Here is a 13087-nt window from a genome sequence, read left to right on the forward strand (position 1 = left end):
AGCACTTTGGTATTTATTGATTTTTGTTTGAGAGACAGAGAGAGGGAGGGAAGGGGGGTTAAGAGAAAGAGAGAAAGAATGGACCGGTCCACTAAACAGCTGGGTGGGCAAGGTGGGAGCCAGGAGCCAGGAACTCAATTCAGGCTTCCAAGTGGCTGGCGGGGACCCAACCACTTAAGCTGTCATCTGCTGCATCCCAAGGTTTGTATTAAGCAGGAATCTGGAATTGGATGTGGAGCTGAGACTCGAACCTAGACACTCTGGTGTGGGCATCCCAAGCAGTACCTTAACTGCTGTACCCAATGCACACTCAAAAGTGGTATCTCCTAACTGGCATTCTCCTAAAATTTCTCCCATCTAACACTTTAAAATTGCTAATATGAGGGGTTTTCAAAAAGCTCATGGAAAATGTGTACTATGAAAAGCCTTACATGGTTTTAAAATCTTTTGTACCAAAATAAACTTATCTCTTATTTTTTTTAAGATTTATTTATTTAAAAGAGTTACAGAGGGAAAGAGCAGCATAGAGTGAGAAAGAGAAGTCTTCCATCCACTGGCTCACTCCCCAATTGGTTGCAATGGCTGGAACTGTGCCAGGAGCCAAAGCCAAGAGCCAGGAACTTACCCCGGGTTTCCCACACAGGTGCAGGGGCCCAAGGACTTGGGCCATCCTCTCCTGCACCCCCAGGCCACAGCAGAGAGCTGGACTGGAAGTGGAGCAGCCAGGACTCGACCTGGCACCCACGGGGGATGCCGGCACCACAGGCAGCAGCCCCACCTGCTACACCACAGCACCAGCCCCACTTATCTCTTAGTTATTGGAGAGAGAAATAGAGAGAGAGAGAGAGAGAGAGAGAGAGAGAGAGAGAGAGATCTCCCATTTGCTATGTTATTCCCCAAGTGCCTAGGACTGGGCCAGGCCAAAGCAGGAAGCCAGGAACTCAGTCCAGGTCTTCTAAGTCAACAGGAGGGGAACAACCACTTGAGCAACCACTGCTGCCTCGCAGTCTGCGTGTTGTGAGGAAGCTGGAATTGGGAGCAGAGCTGGAGCTGGGACCCAGGCACTCTGATATGGGATGTGGGTGTCTCAGGCTACGTCTTAACCCCAAGGTCACAAGCGTGCCCCTAAATATATATTTTAGTTCCATCTTCAGGGAACTTTTTGAAGCCCCTCGTATATTTAAGTTTGTATTTCCAAACACAAGGCAAGAATATGATTTTAAGAGATTTTCCCAATAACTCTGGAGGGCAGATGGGAAGTTCTTAAACGTTCTCACTGGAAAATAAATGAGGACTCAGGGAATCTTAAGTGTCACGTGGCCAGTGACACAGCACGCTGACTGCTCAGAAAGAACTCAAGTTCCCAGACTCCAGCTCTCCACCTGGAACACCAGAGGACCACTTCATCAAACTTAAATGATTCCGTACACATGCAACTCACATTGCTCTATTTGGGTCATGCACAGGCGACGGAATCCCAGAAACAGTGACACAAACTCTTCAGGCTAATTTTAGATTCACTTGAATCTACATCCCCCACTGTGCTCTCTGCCTACCTTTTAGTAGCCATTTAGTATGAAGCTTCTGTTTGCAAGAAAATGGTTTTTGCTAACAACCTTTCTTAAGAACAATTCAGTGATAGAATTTCCCTATTCTGCCTAGCTTTTGTAGCACTGCGTTAGAGTCTCCTCAGCACTGAAGATCTGCTATTCCAGCCAACAATTCCTTCGACGGGTTACATGCCATTCTCTTTCACACGCAAGCCAAAGATGCAGGAATAAAATAAGGCACACACGCATGTGTCACAGAAATTGTTAACCCGGAGAATTCTAAGTACTCTTAGAGGGTTCATTCATGCAACAAATACATGCTGGATGTCTTTTGATGCACAGGGCTCATGGGGTGCAGAGGCAAATAAAACAGGCATCATCCCGCCCAATCATGCAAGTGCAGGTAAACAAAAATACAAAGATGCACCAAGCTCCAAAGGAGACAAGCACGGCACTAGAAGAGAGAGCAGTGAGAAGCTGCCTCGAGGAGATGAGGTTTCAGCTAAGGCTGGGGGGATGAGAAGCCAGGTGGGTGAGGGTTGATGGGGGGATATGTGAGAAGGGAAGCTGGTAGAGACGGGAGAAAGAAGCACACGGGGAAATGCCCAAAGCAGGAGAGAATCTGCCAGGCTCCTGGGCTCTCAGCACTACAGCAGAGAGTGCCAGGTGAGGGGGATCCCAGAAGGAGCCAGGGGAGGTTGTCAGGGCCCAGCCCAGATCGGAGCTTTCTGGTCACAACAAACTGGGCATCCTTGAGGTACATCACGGGGAACTGAGAGTCCTCAGGTGAGCTGCTTCTAGGAGAGCACTAACCCCACGCATCAAGGCTCCACCAAGGACCTAATCCTGGGGCGCCCCTGCCTGGGGAGGGAGTGGGGGAATGGGTTTCAACCTGTCAATGCCAGGTGAGCAGCACAGGGCTCTGCTATGGGCACAGAAGACTCACTGACCTGGGGTCTGGAGGGACTGACATGAGCAGGAAGAGGGGGAATTTCTGGTTTAGCGACTGAGCGGAGGTCGCGTTAAGTGGAATGCTGGTTACTGGGGTGTGCAGGTGTGGGGGGAGTGTGTGAGAAGAAACATACTGGGGAGGGAGGGGGTTCCCAACATCCCTCTTCAGAATTCCAGGAGGTATCTCACGGATGAGTGGACATGAATGGGCCATACAAGAAGAGCTGGAGTGTGGCGAGTTGAGCAGCTGCCTGAACAGGGCTAAGATTTCGACCAACAGATACGGAGAGACTGGCGGGAGGGAGGCAGGGTCCTGCTGAATGGTTAGTGCCGCTTGAATGTTTAAAGGTCATGGTGAGGAAGGCTTGCATAGAACACTAGAGACAGCAGAGTGTCAGGAGAAAAATGAGGAGACAGATGGGCTCAGCAAGCCAAGAAAGGAGATGGTTTCCAGAAAGGAGCAGCCGTGGTCTCACGGGACTACAGGGCAGTTGTGGTCTTCCCCAGAGGCAGAAGTCGCCCTGGACATGTGCAGGGGAGCAGGAGGAGCAGGACCGGTGACGGGCTCCCTGTAACTCTCTGATGCACACTGGCTCTAAACGGGTGGGGAGGAGCAGGGAGAGAGTGGGGGCATTCGGAGGGGTCTTATTTATCTTTTAAGATGGGAGGGAGAGAGTGTTCATAGGACAAGGGTAACGGCCCCAGCTAGACGAGAGACTGGTGGTACAGATGAACCAAGAATAATGGAAGGACCATGGTGTCAAACCAACAAAGAGAAGCAAAACTCAGTCGCCTCTGTGTGCAATTACGAAACGAGGAACCTTGCCCCATCATGGGAAACCACCACCTGTTTTGAGCAGGGAGTGGCTGATCAGCTTTGCCTTCCTGAAGAGGCACCTATGCTCATCAGGGACAGTGGCCTTGCTCCGTGTTCCTCAAACCTGACCCACACAAAGGACCACCAGCAGGTGGAGCTCAGCAGAATGCAGGTTCTGATTCTGGGGCCTAGGGTGAGGCCTGTACATCCCCATCTCTCCCAAGCTCCCCGGGGATGCTGCTGGGCCAGTGCTGCTCCTGGACCGTGCCATGGAGAAGCAAGGGCCTGAGCGAGCAGATGCGCTGGGAGGGCCTGGACTTGTGCACGCACTCGTACTTCTGCCCGGTGCTGGGAAGACAGCAGGAGGAAGGCCTAGGGCAGAAGGAGGTGACTGGGCCACACAAGGCGATGGGCTCTTGGCCCTGTGTTCCGTGCCTCCCCGCCCTGCCTCAGGGACGTCTCTCTCTGTCTTCACTTTCTTTTCCTCACTGTAGCTTTCTCTGTACTCAAGTCCACCAACAAGAGGATCTGGGGGAGATATACATGCGCCTTAGCATCCAATAAAAATAAACTAAAGCACAGGACGGGAGATGGTGATACCCTCCCTAAGTGTTTTCCCTCCCAAACCCTGTCTCAAGGCAGACTTTCTCAATTCCACTGCTGCTGACCTTTAGGAAACCAGGGTCCAGGGCACTCAAGTCTGGAGGAAGAGAAGATATGTCCCAGGACAGAGAAGGGGCGGAGGGCAAGGCACTTCCATTGCCTTTCCTGACTCTGGACACAATCCAAGCTGGATTCCAGCCGTCCTATCACCCCTGCCCTCATCTCTGCTCCCATAAACTGACCCCCTCTCTCTCAGAAACATAAACCACGCACTAGCGGGATCGAGACAAAGACGTCTCACGCTCTGGGCAGCGGGCCGGCTCTGCTTTCATGGGTGGGCCCTGCGGTCCATGCACCATGGTGGCCACATACACTCTGTGGCAAGGGAGAGCGGCAGGCCACACAGCTGTCCTCACAGCAGCGTCACGCCTCGGGGACAATGGTGAGATACACTGCCTCTGTTTTTAGTGGTAGGGCTAACGGCTTTTAACTTTCCATTTGTTATGATGGCTTAGATCACCTTTATGATTTTGTCAAAGAAAGACAAAAAATGACTTATTTGAGGAATGCTACCATCCATGAGTTTTACCATTTGTAAATGTTTACTGCAGTTAAACTGAGATTTTTGCCATAAATATTATTCTGTTGAATTGTTCATTTTTCTCTTCTTTCCTTCTCTCCCCCCCCTCCCTCCTTAATTGAGAGTCAAAGAGAGGAGAGGCAGAGCTCCCACCCACTGGTGCACTCCCGGAATGCTTGCAATAGTTGGGGCTGAGCTGAAACCTGGGGCTTGAAACTCAGTCCCGGACTCCTGTGTGGGGGACAGGAAGCCAACTACTAGAGCTATGGGCTGCCGACTCCCAGTGCTGGCATTAGCAGGAATCAGGAGTCAGGAGCCGGGTATTGCACCCGGGTGCTTCAGTGTGGGACGTGAGTGTCTTAACCCCAGGCTACACGTCTGTCCTGAGGCATTTGTTTTCTCGATTGGGATCGTAGAGGATGGGTTTCCGTGTCCCTTGGAGCCCAGCGTATCCGACATCATGTGGAGTGGGTTAATCCACAGGCCTTTCCATTTAGACTGCCATTTTCATGCTGTTAGCATTAATCCTTGGTACAAATTGAAAACAGGAGGTTTATAATATTTACCATCATCAGCAGTGATGTCAGGCATATCTAGAGGACAAACTCAATGCCTATTTATTATTTCAGGTGACGGCTGAAATCCATGAAAATCTTAGAACACCGTATGTTTTATTTTCACGGGTTAAGATTTGTTACGAAATTTGCATGCATAGGGGCTAGAGGCAGAGCAGATTTGCAATTTTTAAACATACACCCCAAATCACTTTTACCAGCTACTGTGTCTTAAAAACATCATTTCCTTTACTCATTGTTACGTAAGTATCATTTTCTATTACTCTGGTATTAAACTCTTCCAGAATCTGTTGGCAAATACATCACAGGGCCATTTATTACAGTGACAGAACTGAATTTCCTATCCTCAGCACAGCTCAGCTCCCAGATGCAAAGCTGCATTAATATTTATTTGTCTCCTTTCGTGAGAAAATTAGACAATGAGCTTAGCAGACACACATTTTGAGAGATTCACAAGACATGTAAAGAACCATGAATTGAAATAAATGTGTATCTCAATGTCTAATTAATTAAAAAAACTGTAAGTCAATGAAATTGAATATGTTTTGATTTGAATACCATATGTCACCATAATGCATTTTTATCTGCATTTGGAGAAAAACACAGAGCAAGGTTCACGGTCATGTGTTGAGCTGTCCTTTTTCCCTACACGAGTAGCAGGGAACGCCTGCAAACCTTTCACTTTCAAGTGCAAGTTTTTCACGCCTCACTTCCTTTGCTGCTAATCCTCGCCCCGCACGACTGCCGCGTGTGGCTCCCGGGATCAAATCACGAGTGGACTCAAGTTTACAGAGCAGGCTGCTGGCTCCAGGACTCTGAGGGGACTGCTGTGAGCCTCCCTTTCCTCATCCAGGGTCCTTCCCCAGGGGGTTAATCCGAGGACCAGTGAGCTGCTCGCAGAGGACCGGACACACGCCTGGCACACTGGCCCCGAGCAGCGGCTCTGCAGCCTTGGTGCCGCACAGCTCCGTTCGCTCCGGGCTTCCCACCCCCTCCCACCTCACAACCAGTAGATCCGATTCTCTCACGTTTGTTTCTGTTCAAAACCCCTTTTCTCACAAAAATTGGACTCTAAGTCACAGTGCGGTGTAGCTGATGGACAGCAGTTTAAGCTGTTATTCTTTTTGGAGGAAAACAGTGACTAGGGGAATCAGCTCTTTGGCTGGGGACAGGGCCTGTGCATGGGCACTGGGGAAGTGGAGAAAGACGCATGGAGAAGGCTCCTGGGCCTCCGAGGACAGCACCGTGCCTTCTGCCCCTGCCGGAGCCCACTGGGGAAGTGGCCAGGGAGCAGGGCTGCACAAGGGGCAGCGGGGCTCTCTGGCTAGCAGGAGTGGCTTCTCCTGCCCCTCCAGGAGAGGTGGAAAGCAGGCAGAGAGAGGCAGGAAGGGCTTGGGGTGCCCCCTGGGGCTGTTCACGGTGCTGGCAGCTTCCGGCCAGAGCAGACGTGGCTCAGCCAGGGTCCACCCGAGGTGGGCGCTGCTGAGCAGCACCACGACCACCACAGCCAGCCCGATAAGCAGGGCCGACACGGGCAGCTGGGATGGAAATGCTAACTCAGAAGGCTGCCCCAAGGGTGGATGCTGCCCCCACATAGAGGGCGGCCTCATGTCCGGCAGGACTGTCCTTCTCTTCTAGGGTTCCAAAGGAAGAACAGGATCCATGGGTGGACGTTCCTGGGACACAGATTTGGGCTGAGCCCAAATGAGCCTCCCTGATGGGCTGCATCATGAGACTGTGTCCTCCCCAACACGGGGGTGGTGAGGTTCAGGCTGGGTGGCCTCTTGGTTGGGTAAGAAACATCTTCACAGAACGGGTCAGCTTTAGAACACACTGATTTTTGCCTCACAGAGAATGTTCTATTTGTAAATAACAAATTGTTTTCTTCTGCAAATAAATTTATACAGTAACAGCATTGGTCGTGAATGTTTTCCCCATGTGCCTTATCACTTACGCTCTGCACCTGCTATTTCTCTCAGGCCAGTTGACTTTCCAGGCCCCTTCTCTTACTGAGAGTTAGGATTCTGCAGGGTGAGGGTGAGGCTTCCGGCCGGGTGCCGGAAATCCCAAGTGCCTCAGCTTGGTGCTCAAGAAGTTTCAGATTTGGGAACCTTTGGGATTTCCAGTTAGAGATGCTCAACTGGCAAAGTCAATGCACAAACAGTCCAAACCTCTGAAACCTGGAACACTCTGGCGTCCCAAGCATTTTGGATAAGGCCTATTCAACCTGAACCAGGATTTCAGGAAGACCAGACTGCTGCGGGCCGAGCCACTCCCGGAGGCTGTGTGGAGGCTGACGCGACCGTCTCCCCAGCCTCGCCTCCTACGCTCTGGTTTTGCTTGCCCTGATGTGGCTGCACTGACTTGCTTTTCTCCCTCATGCTTGCTACACTCATTCCTGGCTCAGGGACTCTGTTATTTCCTCTGCCTTTGGTCGCCTTCGCCAGGTTTCATGTGGCTGAGTCCTTCTAACTTTCCCCGAGCCCTGAGTCTCTCTCCTTGCCCAACTCCCTCGGCTTACCGGATCACACTGGCCGTCGCCACCCCTGATCACTCCCTGCGACTGTGCACTGCTGGGTCTGCTTGCCTCTGGACTGCCACCCCCATTAACATACAACAGGGTCCCAGAGAGCAGGGGCCCTGTCTGACGTGTCTCTACCTCGTACTCAGGGCCCGGGCCAGAGAAACACTAAGTATTTGCTGACTGAACAAATGAAGAGAACAGATGAGAACATCTGGTCAAAAACTTGGGAACACAAGCATGGACGCTGACACTGGCCAACCTGAGTGTATTGTCCCCTAGAGAGCTCAACGGGAGTGCGTGCTGCGTGACAGGAGACCCAGGAGGCGGCTCCCAGGAAGGTGCCCATGCCAAAGGGGTCGTGGACTCTGCTCAGAGGTCCCAGTGCCTCCTGCTCCCATTGCAAAAGATGGGAATTTTTCAGCACTCGTGAAGCCAACTCCCGAGACAGCATCAGGGGAGTTACTTCTCCATCCGGACGCCCACAGAACTGAAGGAGAACGCCTCACTTCTCCCAAACCTGCATCACGCCCAGGTTTCTTTCCTAAGAAGCCACAGCTACCTCTACAACCCTGCCACCCACGGGGTGTTTCCCAGACCTCTTTTCTCTAGCATCACTCTCAATCCACAGAATACAGTTCTCCGACTCCCTGTGGCCCGCGCACGTGGTGCCGCCAGGAGTTGGTCTTTCCCGTGGGGTCGGACGGTCACCGGGCTCTGCTCCGGGTCAAGTCTGAAAGCTCCTGGCCTTGAAACTCAATCACAAACAACAGAATCTAACCCCACTTACTGCAGAAGTGCACAGAAGTCGGAAGACCTGAGTATGATGGAATGAACTGATTCACTGAACTTGGTAAGAGTTGCTATTTCATAGAGAAGAGAAATTGACTATTTAAAGAGAGAAAGTGCCGACTTTCAAAGTTTTAAAAAGATAATATCCTAACATTAATTTATTGCCACTAGGTACTGCCATCTGAGAAGCAGCAGAATCACAGACGAGGGGACAGAATCCAGAGGCAGGTATCCTGGGGTCTGCACCTCTGCTCTGTGATTTAATTCCTGTCTGACTCAGGCAAGGTATTTCCAGGGCTTATAGGCGTGACAAGCACATTAAGCTCCACTGAAATAGGTGCTACTGATTTTTTCTGTCTTGCCCCGACCTTCAAACAAAGAAAAATAAAATCGTATTTCTGAAAAGTACCATCGAATACACCATCTAACTTTGATCCTCATGCTAGCCTGGTGACAGTGGAACAAGGGTTCATCTTGAATTTTCATGGTCAGTGGTCACGGCTCAAGGCCGTGCAGCTGCTAAGTGGCTGGACTCTAACTTGCATGCAGGTCCAAGGATCCCGAGGCTGTGCCTAGACCCCAGGCTGCTGCTGTGTCCCTACCCACACTCCCTGGTTCCACTGCCATTTAGGGAGACACAGCCCGACAAGATGGATAGCTACAACCCTCCTTTCAGCCCTACCAGAAACAGGACTGGTTTTGAAATGAAAAGCAGGGGGAAAAAAAACGAAAACTGAAAGCAAATGAAAGCTTCTGTTTGAATTTGAAACTGTCTTCTGGGATGTTTCTAACCCACACATGAATGCAGTACTTTCACTCCTTCAAAACAAAAACAAAAATAAAACAAAACAAAACAAAACAAAAAAAAACACAGAGCGAAACACCCCTTTCTCCTCTGAGCAAGCTGTCGCCAGAAAACAAACATCCCAGGGCAAAGGAACTGAGCTCCGCAGAGTTCTCTGCACTGGCCAGGCGGGGAGCGGCTGCACAGGCGAGGCAGATGTATTTCACCTAACAGGAGCTCAAGTTAAGCCTTCTTCACCTGCAGGTCTCAGGATTCTGGTTACTATCAGAGAAGGCCCAGCTCCAACAGGCAAGGCTAAAGGTCAGAGTGATGACTGGGGGGAACGGTATCATTTCCATCAATATCCTTTTTTTTTTTTTTTTTTTTTAAATTTTGCCTGTCACAGAGAGAAAGGCAGAGATTTAATTTGATTTAGAGAGGAGTTAAAAGAAAACCCGACTGTATTTTTTTTTTCTTTTGGGTTGGGAGGAGGGGGGTGCATGGAGGAGAGGCCGGCCAGCTGGTTTCCATCTATGTGCCATAATTCTCTGTTTAGTTTACACTATTAAACTCCAAAGCTTGGCTTTCATCTTTGCTGCTACAGTCTGCCTTAGTGCGGATTTGACCGTGCCCATCCCTGATAGGGTTTCAGGCCCTGGTGAAGCCCCACCCGCCGCGCTGGTCCTTGCTGTACGGGCCACCACGACGCAGCCAGAATTTTCTTCCCATTGTTGTCTGCATCATCACGCTTTCTCACCCATGGCTGCTGCACCCACTGCTGCATATGTTGTAGTCTGGAGATGCTGCGATGATCTCCCATATTTATTGTACACAGCGAGTCCTCGTTAAGGCCTCACTGTCCGTTCGTCCCCTCTCGAGTGACCTGTCAGTTGAAGGTGAGGTGCGAGCCGAGAGGGCCAGAAGGGAACAGAGGATGGGCAGCAGGGGCAGCGGCCGGGGGCAGGCTGCACCCCCCCAGGAGCCCTGCGCGGAGAGTGGGGCGGAGGAGGGGGAGAGGTGAGGCATGGAACTTACCTGATCTGTCTTCGTTTTGCGAATCACATCTTCGGCACAGTTCTGGGATGGTCTTGAGCGACGTGACTGAATACTGGATGGGAAGCCAGAGGAGAAAGGGTGTAAAACGGCAATTCAAAATGACAGCACTCATTCAGAAACAAAGCACAAGAGAGGATACGCGGGCGCGCCATGCATATTCAGCAACTCTACCTCGATCTGCCCTCGATGGGCTGCGAGGAGACCTGGCGGCCCCCCCAGCTCCACCCACAGGTGCCCCAGCAGATGCAGACTGAGAAGAGTGCTGGGCAGCCCTTCCTTGACCGTTACGGTGGGTTGAGGCCGGCAGATCCTCCGTGCTCCGGCACTTCTGCCACCGTGGAAGGCGAGACAACGCCTGACCGTGGGAGTTTCCAGAAGACAGCCCTCAGGTTTGCACTCTGAATCCCAGGAGTCAGCTCATGTGTGAAAAGTGACAGAGGAGCACAGGGACACCAGCTTCCTGCAACACCCACGGCCGCCTGCAGACAGACGCAGAGTGGACTATGCAGAAGACCCTCCGGCTGCCACCTGTCCCCAGTTTTATGTACTCTCCATGGGAAAACCAGGGTTACATCACAAAAGGCGAGAAAAGTGTGATGCTGTGTTTGCAAGCTCATCTGTTTCACTTAGACACGAGCTCGAAAGACTTCACCTTCGAGGCTCAGCCAAGTACCAATCTGAGCTGCCCATCAGGATAACAAATTATGACCTAAGGGAGAATGAATTCGGAGGAGCTAAAGCAAATGCAAAATCAATAGCTGTGATTCATGGGGACTGTGTTGGATGCCAATCAATCTTTCTATAGAGAAGTATATTTTAAACAAAACAAATACGGTGAACTCTTTCATCAAAGGCTGAGCCAGAAACTGTCTCCAACCACACGTCTACTTTAATCCCTGAAATGCTACTTCCTAAATATATCTCTTGCTCTATAACTCTAGGAATGATGCTCTTACGTAATGAGCATGTATCACGCATCAGTTCCCTACTGCAAAATTTCGAGGAATTGAGAAGGAAAAAATCAGCTAATCTAATGGGAAACCTGGTCATGAACAACTTACTAGGTTCGTTCTATACTGCAGGTGAGGGATGCGTAATCAGAACTCAGCTTTCAGTAAGAAGCTACTGTTGTTGACGGATGAAGCAATACCACACCGCAGCCCAAGTGCTTTCCACACGCTCACAGGAAGCAAAGCCCAGGGAGGGGCTGTTGTAGCTACTGTCAGTGTGCCAAGTGCATGTCACAGACAAATTAAATCTCTAGTATCTCCAAGTGACAAATGAAATCTCAGATGACTAACTAGAGACACGGGGCTTACCTGTCTGATGCAATCCCACCCTGTTTATGTGGACCATCTCCTGAGACTACAGGTGCTTTAGCGAGAAGTAAGCCTCAAGGCACCTCTCTTCCTACAGTATGTTCTTTGGGTGACAGGCAACACAGGCACAGAGGGCATCTTTCTTGGTATTAATCAGGTAGCTTATGTGTCTGGCCAAGTATCAGCTCTCCAAGGAATCAGTAGCTTCTTGGGACCAGCTGGTACAGGTTAAATAATTATACCGAATATAATTCAATTAAAAGCGGGCCTTGTGTTTTGGTTGCCAAGTGCCTATGAAATACCCTTCAGCAAGTCTCACCCTCTCTCCTTTTTTTTTCCCAACCAAAGCAAAATTTTAAAATGTGGAAATTTAAGGCATTTGTTTTTATAATTATGTTTATGACTATTGTTACTTTTAAAGATTTATTCATTTATTTGAAAGGTGGAGTTACAGAGAAAGAGAGAAGAGTCTTCCATCCTCTGGTTCATTCCCCAAATGGGTACAATGGCCAGATCTGTGCTGATCCAAAGCCAGGAGCCAGGAGCTTCTTCCAGGTCTCCCACATGGGTGCAGGGGACCAAGCACTTGGGCCATCTTCTACTGCTTTCTCAGACCATAGCAGGGAGCTAGATCAGAAGAGAGGCAGCTGGGACTTGAACCGGCACTCATGTGGGATGCCAGCACTGTAGGCAGCAGCTTTCCCTGCTAGGCCACAGCACCGGCCCCGGCACTGTATATTAATGTAACAGAGAAGTCCAATGAGGTTTGAACTCAGCCATAAATGGTATTCATCACTACAGTGAGAGAAACGGCCGTCCGCGTTCCCAGGCATGCACCTTTACTCCCACCCCAAAGTCGCACACATCACAATCTCACATTTATCAGCCATGGCTTCAATCTTCCCTTTTGATTTCCAAGGCCTATTGTGTGCAGCAAGTTTTACTTTGATGAGGTTCAAGTCTGCACAGCACAGGCTGCCTGGCCAGTGTGGGAACTGAGTCACAGGGAGAGACTAGCCTAGGTAAGTAGTAGCCACCATTTCACCTGAAATCACACACAGTAGCTCTGCCTCTCTACCCAGCACTGCATCAAGTCCTACCCTTTCATTCTTCAGGAATAATAATGTTGAAAAATGGTCATGTGCTGCTCCTGGGAACAAAAATAAAAAGTACAGCAATCTCAGAAGAGGATGACGTGTTGGCCAGCAACTGAAAAACAGCAGTAACTGGGCTGGTGCTGTGGGCAGTGCATTAAGTCAAATCCTACAGCACCGGCATCCCATTTAGGCAGCAGTTCAAGTCCCAGCTGCTCCACTTCCAATCCAGTTCCCTGCTAATGGGCGTGGGAAAAGCCATGGAAGATAGCCCAAGTGCTTGGGCCCCTGCCACCTATGTGAGAGACCTGGATGAAGCTCTTGGCTGCAGGCTTCAGGCTGGCCCCATCCTGGCTGATGCAGCCATTTGGAAAGTGAACCAGCAGATGGAAGACCTCCCTCTCTGTGTGTGTATGTGTGTGTCTCCTTCCTCTCTGTCTGTCTG

At 50.4% G+C, this 13087-nt stretch overlaps 1 protein-coding gene across 3 annotated transcripts in view; it reads right to left on the reverse strand.

The window, feature by feature from the left end:
- Positions 1-13087, reverse strand: part of SNCAIP (synuclein alpha interacting protein) — a 169233-nt gene that overhangs the window by 47125 nt on the left and 109021 nt on the right. For all 3 annotated transcript variants that reach the window (XM_062189808.1, XM_062189806.1, XM_062189809.1), the window contains exon 3: positions 10209-10281. In XM_062189808.1, the coding sequence (XP_062045792.1) occupies positions 10209-10281 (73 nt within the window). The remainder of the gene's footprint in view (positions 1-10208; positions 10282-13087) is intronic.

The sequence above is a fragment of the Lepus europaeus genome, chromosome 4, assembly GCF_033115175.1.
Source record: "Lepus europaeus isolate LE1 chromosome 4, mLepTim1.pri, whole genome shotgun sequence".
Taxonomy (NCBI): Eukaryota; Metazoa; Chordata; class Mammalia; order Lagomorpha; family Leporidae; genus Lepus; species Lepus europaeus.